General features: G+C 42.2%; 2 protein-coding genes across 2 annotated transcripts; both read left to right on the top strand.

Annotated features, from left to right (window-relative positions):
* The first annotated feature begins 363 nt into the window (after nt 1–363).
* LOC133513714 (5'-3' exonuclease PLD4) lies at nt 364–4,348 on the top strand. Its single transcript, XM_061844739.1, has 11 exons — nt 364–468; nt 562–634; nt 748–896; nt 1,946–2,129; nt 2,193–2,313; nt 2,388–2,515; nt 2,584–2,784; nt 2,899–3,038; nt 3,140–3,305; nt 3,789–3,885; nt 3,953–4,348. Exons 1-11 carry the CDS (start codon nt 365–367, stop codon nt 4,153–4,155), a joined length of 1,566 nt encoding a protein of 521 aa, XP_061700723.1. The 5' UTR covers nt 364; the 3' UTR covers nt 4,156–4,348.
* Nucleotides 4,349–4,585: 237 nt separating this feature from the next.
* On the top strand, nt 4,586–8,865 carry srp14 (signal recognition particle 14). Its single transcript, XM_061844747.1, has 5 exons — nt 4,586–4,745; nt 5,111–5,183; nt 7,555–7,667; nt 7,760–7,792; nt 8,196–8,865. The coding sequence occupies exons 1-5, from the start codon at nt 4,722–4,724 to the stop codon at nt 8,283–8,285; spliced, it is 333 nt and encodes a 110-aa protein (XP_061700731.1). The 5' UTR covers nt 4,586–4,721; the 3' UTR covers nt 8,286–8,865.
* The last annotated feature ends 24 nt before the right edge of the window (nt 8,866–8,889 follow it).

Below are 8,889 nucleotides of genomic sequence, written 5' to 3'. Positions count from 1 at the left end.
TGTGAAGTTCTTGCAAGTGCCACTGAGCTCTGTTAGGATGCTTCTTGCAGCCAAGTGCAAGCTGTTTACAAGTGAATGTCTGACGCGTTGCTGCTAATCTTCCTTGATGGGATAGTTGGGTTTAATCCTAACGAAGCCCTCATAACTGTACAAAGCTGAGATGTAAACATAGTGTGTCAGTCTGTTTCATTACTGTTTTGTTGCTAAATGGCGTTGGCATTTAGTCGTCTTATTTGTGTTTTTATGTTTGGTTATTGTGTCGAGCAATCATGAGGGTGTTTTTCAAATAAATTCAGCAAGCAAAGATGGATAAATGTCATGATGTACTTGTTTCTGTTTCAAGCAATGACAATGTGAATTGAAAATGTGCACACAAAAAAGGGGAACTAAGATCTGCTTTACATTAAAGATAAAGCAGAAGAAGCACAATTGTTTTCCATTCTTTCAAGTTGGACACTTTGTGTTCTTGTGAGTTGAACCTCTGAAGAAGAATTTTGCTTTTTTTCGTGTCTTTTTGATCCACGGTCACAGCTTTACTTTTTTTCTCCTCGACTCTGTTAGACCACTTGTGTATGAAAGGATGAAAATCTCCATACGATACAAACATCACGACAGTTTGGTTACAAGAAAAAAGGTATGCTGTCGTCAATTCTACAATTATCCTTTCAGTGTTATTTGTTGTTGTTTGTTTTGTTTATTTTTGGGTTGTTTGCTTTTAACTGTTAAGGTTTTTATTTTTCATGTCAGGAGTTAAGCCGTTGTATGACTTTAATCCTGATTATGGCCTGTATGAGCATCCTGGGTGCCCTGCTTGCTACTGCAGTGCTGGGAAGACTCCGGACCCACCCAAGTCCTCAAAATACTGATGATCCTAATGCCCCTATGGACCAGTGCAGGTGACAAGCATTATTAAAATCATTTTCTTTGCAGCCATTTTATTTCAGATATAAAAGGGGATGGGAAAATGTCAAGAGAGAATTTATTGTAACGAGCGAAAATCCCTGTCAATTAGCAATATAATAATCCCTAATCGGTTAGAATTAAACAGCATGAGCACAAGCATATTCATGAATGAAAATATAATGACAGAAAACTGAACTGGGCAAAGCGAAGCAAATTTATTTGTATAGTGCATTTCATACACGAGGTAACTCACTGTGCTTTACATGATTAAAGGCATTTGAAGACAAAGAGATAAAAACATTTAAAGTGCGATATAAACAATAAAAATGACCAAATATTTTTAAGAAGACAGTTAAAACTGCATACAGTGCAAGTAATATGATCAAAAAGTGGATATATTCTAAAAAGCATGAGAAAAAAAGAAGGCTTTTCAAGTTGGATTTAAAAACATTCACACTTGGGGCTGACCTCACGTCTGTTGGCAACTTATTCCATTTCGGTGCAGCATAATAGCTAAATGCTGGGCAGCACGGTGGAGCAGCTGTATAATGGTGGCCTCACAGTTCTGAGGTCGAGGGTTTGATCCCTGTGTGGAATTTGCATGCTCTCCCCGTGCGTGTGGGAGTTTTCTCCAGGCACTCCGGTTTCCTCCCACATCCCAAAAACATGCAACATTAATTGGACACTCTAAATTGCCCCTAAGTGTGTTTGTGAGTGCGGCTGTTTGTCTCAATGTTCCCTGCGATTGGCTGGCAACCAGTTCAGGGTGAACCCCGCCTCCTGCCCGTTGACAGCCAGGATAGGCCCCAGCACTCCCGTGAACCTTGTGAGGATAAGCGGCTAAGAAAATTGATGGATGGATGGTTTACAAGTCTGTTGTATTGCATGTATTACAATGTTTATTTTCTGAGGTTCATTTTCTAACTCTAGAAGTACTCAATGACTGCCTTGTACGGGTTTTAGGAACATTTTCCTGGTTGCTTTGCAATGTGTGACCATTTTAAAGGACCGCGTGCTTGCATTTAATAATATTTTTTTTCAGTATGGCCCTTGTGGAAAGTATTCCTCAACATGTGCAATACAAAGGCAACGCAACATTCGGGATCCCTTTGGAGAAGGCTTGGAAGGAGCTTCTCTCCATAGCAACGCAAAACCTGGAAGTGGTCTCCTTTTACTGGACATTGACCGGGGACGACATCAACATCAACTCTTCCTCCGATAGACCTGTGAGTGAAATATTTGTTACTTCTCTCCAGATGTCATACTGACACCAAACTCTTTGGCAACAGGGACGGGAAATCCTCAAGCAACTTCAATCTCTTCCGTCCAGGAACGTGTCAGTCCAAGTGGTGACCAGCGTTCCGTCGCTCACCACCAACTCCACTGATTTAGATGTCCTGGAAGAAAAAGGTATCTGACTGGAGCGCGATGCTTTTGATAACAATCCAGTTTCTCACATCCATCCCTTCGTTTATCTTCTGCAGGAGTTCAGGTACGGAAGGTGAATTTTGGACGCTTGACAAACGGCGTGCTGCACAGCAAGTTCTGGATTGTGGACAGGCAGCATGTGTTTGTAGGTAGCGCCAACATGGACTGGAGGGCTCTGACGCAGGTAAAGCTGCTTTATTTAACTTTAATCGCTTAAGTGTGAGCCGTTTAAGCGCACCTGCGGCTGTGTAGGTGAAAGAAGTGGGCGTGGTCATCTACAACTGCTCCAGTCTAGCAAGGGACCTCCATAAGATCTTCCTGTCTTACTGGGTGATGGGAGAGTCCAACAGCTCTCTTCCGGTGCACTGGCCTCCCACCTTTGACACTAATATCAATAAGGAGCACCCCCTTGTGGTGAAAGAGGATAACATCACCAGTAGAGTCTACATTGCAGTCAGTTTCTGTCTTGAGTTCCATTTTTTTTTCCTTTCAGGATGAAGCCCTAAATGTAGCTTTATTATTATTTTTTTTCAATATATGACAGTAACTTCTGTTATTTGTATCAAGAGCTCCCCACCACAATTCTGCCCTCAATCAAGGACACAGGACCTGGATGCCATCGTCTCCATCATCTCAGGAGCTCAACACTTCATCGACATAGCCGTTATGGACTATACCCCCAGCATACGCTTTCAACGCCCGAAAAGGTGAACAACAATAGTTTAAAAAAATACCATGTCAATCAAATTATATAAATTAGTCAATCAAGGTACGCACCATTTTGGTTTCTTCCCTGTTTTTCTTGCAGATACTGGCCCGTTATTGACAACGCCATCAGGACAGCAGCGTTCGACAGGAGGATTAAGATCCGAATGCTCGTCAGCTGCTGGGCCAACTCCTTCCCGGGGATGCTGCCGTTCCTGCAGTCCCTCGCCTCCTTGGACAGCTTCAAGGAGCACATCAGCATTCAAGTTGTAAGGAACAGCATCCTGTTTTAGAGAAATAAAAAGTACAATAAAACCTAGAGAAAATTCTGATTCAAATCAAGCCCAATTAAAAAAAAAAAAAAAAAGAATGTATATTGAATTCATTTTAAAAACTCCAAACTTGGACCAGGCATTGCCAGGTCATGCTTGAAATAAGCTTAGTACCTCCATTCAGTTTTCCTGGGCAAGTGACTTTTTCCCCCCTTTTTATTTATTTCTGTTTCAAATGTGCATACAAGTGTGAAATTTGTGTTGAATACCCCCCCAAAAAAGCCATTTTACAAATGTTTCACCAGAATAAGAGACACCCTAACATATCTGCATATTTGTCATGGTGCCCCTCATTCATACACACAAACACAATTTTAAAACCATTAAAAATTTAAAATTTCATTTTAATATGCAACAATCAGATTTTTTTTTTGTTCTTAAAAGAATAATGACTTTTCACTATTTGTTGTTGCTTTTTAGAAGTTGTACGTCCTGCCTGTCAGAAACCAGACAAACATTCCCTTTAGTCGAGTCAACCACAACAAATACATGGTGACCGACAAAGCGGCCTACATCGGTGAGTCGCCGACCTTTGCCTCGGAGGCCGCGTCTGATCAATTATTAACGGGGTCGCTGGGACGCAGGCACCTCCAACTGGGACGGTGACTACTTCCTGACCACAGCTGGAGTGGGTCTGGTGATTTCCCAGGACGCTCCTCACCCCGTGTGGAAGAGCAAAGCCGTGCAGGCCCAACTCCAGGTGGTGTTCCACAGGGACTGGTACTCTGATTTTGCAGTGCGGCTCACTGACCTGGGCCGCCACCCAGACTGTGCGCTGTCACCATGACGGCGTGATGAAGCTTCTTGATACTTAACAGTCTATGATTTGAAATCTATCTTTATATCAGAAATTTAAATTAATTAGGTGCATTAGTTCTCTCACTCTGTTCTTCATAAGCTATCCTGTAGGAACTCTCACCTCTTTTTTTTGTATTGCCACTGACTGTGTCAACACCTGGAATAAACAATTACAGAAGGTACTGTTACATGATTTGTCTTTCATTAAGATTGATTCAAATTGAATGTGCAGATGGCCATTTTGCGGCCATGTTTGGCTGCATGCTAGGAATTTGAGTCATAATATTGCACACCCAGAACCACATTGTAGTTATTCTCCAAGAGAAGAGGCTGAGACTGGGTTTAATGGAGTTATGCGCTCCGTACCACAGGTCGGCGCTGTGGTCAACCAATGCGAGATCGACGGAAGTGAAGTTGGAAAAAGGGGAGGGACAGAGGAAGTGTTTATCTTTTTTTTTTTTTTTTTTTCCCTTTAGGAAGTGAAAAGCACTAGTAGGACGTGTTCCTCTAGACCGGCCACTAAGCTAACGCTACGTCTCATTTGGAGTCGCGAACATGGTGCTGCTCGAAAACGACTCGGTAAGAACCGATGTTCATTTCATTCTAATGTCTGCGTTATTGTCGATAATCGTAAATTAAGCTGACGAAGTCCAAGAGAGTTGGACACAAGCCTCATTGATTAGCCATATGAGCACAGTCTGGTCCCACCAAGCGTGCACTGTATCAAGTGGAACTCTGAATATTACAAAAATATATAGTTAAACGTTGCCTTCAAGTGTTTGAAAAAAGTATATCTCAATTCGTTCTGAATTAATGTTTCAAGGACATGATGAAAATACGACAAGGTTGATACTGGCAGTTTCTTGTGACAATATTAGTTAGGTCAAAGTCTTTGCTATCGGTCACGATGAACAAGCATCTGTCTGATTTCTTGTTTCTTGTAGTTCCTCACAGAGCTCACACGTTTGTTCCAGAAGTGCAGATCCTCCGGCAGTGTTGTCATCACTTTGAAAAAGTGTAAGTAGGCCAGCTGCTTGCAATCTGGAACGTGGATTCCCACTGCACTGGTCAATCATTTGATCCCGATGCGATAATTTCCTCAATTTGGAAACGGAGCAGAACAGCACCGGGACTCTTTTGGAGCTGGTCGTCCGTCTAAACTCGGCCATTGGGAAAGAAAGGCGTTAGTCAGGGAGATGAACACACTGCCAGATCTCTGTAATAGGCAGATTGCAGCATGCCTGATATTTTCCCAAATTTTGTCTCTTTCAGTTTGAGAGAGACTCAAACTATGAGAAACCCAATTCTCTGATCTCCTTAAACAAAGACTGAACACTTTGGTGTGAATGTCAGATGTTTTTAGAGGAAAGCAGGCACTTTTCATCCCCTGGCCAATGCCACCCTCCGAACATTAACGTACGGCGGGAGGAAAAAGTGTGTAAATCCAAAGGAATTTTTTTAGTTCTTGCATAAATGAGCCATAAAACATGCACTGATTTTCAGTTAAATTGAAAAGCATAGACAAACTTAGTTTGTGTATCTGATGCGTTCCGTGCCTCGCTCAAAAGAGCTCTCACAAGACGCGATTCAGATTTGACTTGTACAAGTCTGGAAAATATTACGAAAGTTGTCCTAACTCTTGTTCATCAGTTCACGTTTAGGTGAATTGTCACCATATACGTTGACACTGTAGTCACAGTTAGTTTTTTTTTTTTGTTTTTAAATTGATATAAACTTTTTATTCTTATGACACGTGTGTGTTAAAGGGGAACTTATTCCTAGATTTCCAATGTTTTTATTCTATTGTAAATGTGCGTTTCCTGATCTGATTCGTTTTCTTAAATCTGTAAAGTATCTTTGTGGCAACAGTATGTGATGATGGTATACACTGCTGTCAAGCAAGGTGCCACAATGACAAGTGTCGGGCCACCTTTATTTCCTGAAAAAAAAAACAGACAGTTGGTAAATATTCAGCACCCGCTGCAATGGTTGTTCATATTCAGGATTGCAGTAACGCTTCGCCCACGCGCTACGAGGACCGACTTGAGAGCACAGGCCCAACAAGGAATTGATGTACTTTTGATGATGTTTTAATTTCAAGTTAGCGGTGCTGAGTTATCGTAATGCTTAGTATGAACAATTTTTTGTGGCGGTTGCTGAATATTTGAGACCCCTGTCTAGTTTTGTCTGTAAACAAAGCAGACCAGAAGCAAGAACTGATTGCATGTCACATTCTCGCGACTTTTACACACGAAACGATGTAGAATGGAAGCCCCCGTAGGTGAGTAAATGCTGCCTTTTAAATGTATTTTTTTTTTTAGAATTACTGTAATACTTTGTAAATTGACGGGAATCACATCAGATAAAGAATGTATGCACATTTGAAATATATCAGGTTTTTACATCTGGGGTTTAGTGCCCTTTTAAAAGATGGAATGCATGCATGAGATACATCTGTGACTCTGCTCAACGTTACACATTTGAATGCTACTAAAGTTGTATTAAATTTTAATATTCACAGTGCTTGTTTTTGGGACACAGTTTGTACTTGCATTATTGCCTGAGGAAAAAAATCTACCATAATTATAGTCCTACAGAGCGTACCCGGTTACAAGACTCACGGAGTACCGTATTTTCCGCACTATAAGGCGCACCTAAAAGCCTTTAATTTTCTCAAAAGCCGGCGGTGCGCCTTATGTGTCGATCAATATTGAGGCTTTAGTGCACCTCCATCTAATGGGTGCATAACATGACCCCAGCCTCCACTGTCGCGTCTATTCTATGTGCCCAATAATGCGGTGCGCCTTGTACAGTATATGGGAAATGTTTTAAAATAGGCCATTCATTGGAGGTGCACCTTATACTGGGGAAAATACAGTACATTTGTAAAGGAAATGCCATTTGGTACATAAATACGCTGCAGCTGTGTGAAAGCCGCAAGTCCCCACATTGAAACGTGAGATATTTACAAAGACTGTACACAGAGTTTTAACGCTAGCGCCGCGCTAGCAGCAACAGGGTCTGTTAAAATAACTTACCGGTAAATATCACTGAAACATGCCAATAACAGCGGCAACACGCTAGCGCAGCGCTAACAGGGCCGGTAAAAGTCACTTCCTCGGCACGTATATTCCACCGGTCTCATTTTTACCCTTTCCGCTCGAGTGCCACCTTGCGGCCGTTAGGAAAAAATGCAACAATTAGCCGCATCACCGCATAAACCGCAGGGTTGAAAGCCTGTGAAAAATGCCGCGGCTTGTAGGCCGGAAATGACGGTAGTTATTGAGTTTAAACAGAAGTGCAAAAGGACTTTGTGGTCAATGTCTGTAAAAAGTGGTGTGAAAACACATGCTGGCAATTGAATGTACAACGTTGTGACGCGTTCCAGATGATGGGAGGACCAAGCCGGTGCCCAGAAAAGGCCACTCGGAGTCATTTGAGCCCGCAGACAACAAATGTCTTCTCAGGGCTTCTGACGGCAAGAAGAAAATCAGCACAGTGGTGAGCTTATTGATGAATTTCAAGGACCTGTTAGTGCTCTCCAGCCTGCTTCGTGCTCCTTTCCCTCAAATTGTACCCGTTTTTCTTTGCAGGTCAGCACCAAAGAAGTAATCAAGTTTCAGATGGTACATTTGATTTCTTTGTCAATTCTCCTTCTGTAGATTTTTTTTTTTTGATCGAGTTGAGTTGATACGGCCACAAGATCGAGCATAGCAGTGGGACAAGGAGTAGCTCTCCAGTTCCTTCATCCTTTCATTGGATGAGTACTTGGTTGAAAACAACATTCAGTGGTACCTCCACTTACAATCGTCTGGTAACAAAAAAATTAGGTTATCGAAAAAATCTTGCTCTATTATTTAAATCTTCTGTAGTGTGGGAAAATTAGGAGACTTGGTTTTGGTTAGCTTACTGGGTGTCCACTTATTGTCAAGTATAAATAAATGCTTTACTTCAATGTCATGCCAACAGCCACCGATAATGATGATTTCTAATTGATTAATGTATAATGATCAGCCCGACTATTTGCAGGCGTACTCCAACCTCCTGCGAGCGCACATCGACGGCCTGAAAAAGAAAGACAAGAAGAGCAAAAGCAAGAAGCCCAAAGCCACCCAGTGAGCGACGCTGTGGACTCAAAGAGGCTCACGAACTGAGGTCGTTCCCATTTTGAGAAGATGGGAGCGTGTCCCACCCCAGTCAGTCCAACCCACCCCCCCACAAACCGTGCTCACCCACCCACCCAGTCACCCCTTGGATATTCTGCCGCCGTCTGGTGTCGTCAATGACTGTTCGGTGCCATCTGCGAGGATTTCTTTCTTCCGCTGCACAAATTGACGTCTGGAGCCGCGTCCGTGCCATCCGTCACGTCGCCCTTTCGTCTGTTGTATGGCTGCGTTGCCTATTTATGTTCAATTTAGGATTGTCAAAGCAGACTCTTTTTGGATATGAAATTGTTTCTTTGGAGGGATGTTTTTCAGTGGATTGATATTCAGGCAGTTGCGTGGAAACTAATATCACATTTCATCTCTGTAGTTTTATTTTTTATCAGGTAATGAGAACAATGCTTGTAACCTCCCGCGTAAGACGGAAAGCTGAACTCTTCTTACTTTGTCTGCCGAAGATGTAAATCAGATTTGAGGATGGAGCTGAATTGTACAGAACTGTTTGTACAAGTTTCAGCTGTGTTGAAAGGCGCATTTGAGTTACAAAGAATCCTTAGCGT

Source organism: Syngnathoides biaculeatus, chromosome 15 (genome assembly GCF_019802595.1).
Source record: "Syngnathoides biaculeatus isolate LvHL_M chromosome 15, ASM1980259v1, whole genome shotgun sequence".
In the NCBI taxonomy this organism is placed as follows: Eukaryota; Metazoa; Chordata; class Actinopteri; order Syngnathiformes; family Syngnathidae; genus Syngnathoides; species Syngnathoides biaculeatus.
The sequence above is the reverse complement of the archived record's forward strand: the minus strand, read 5'-3'. Positions and strand labels throughout refer to the sequence as shown.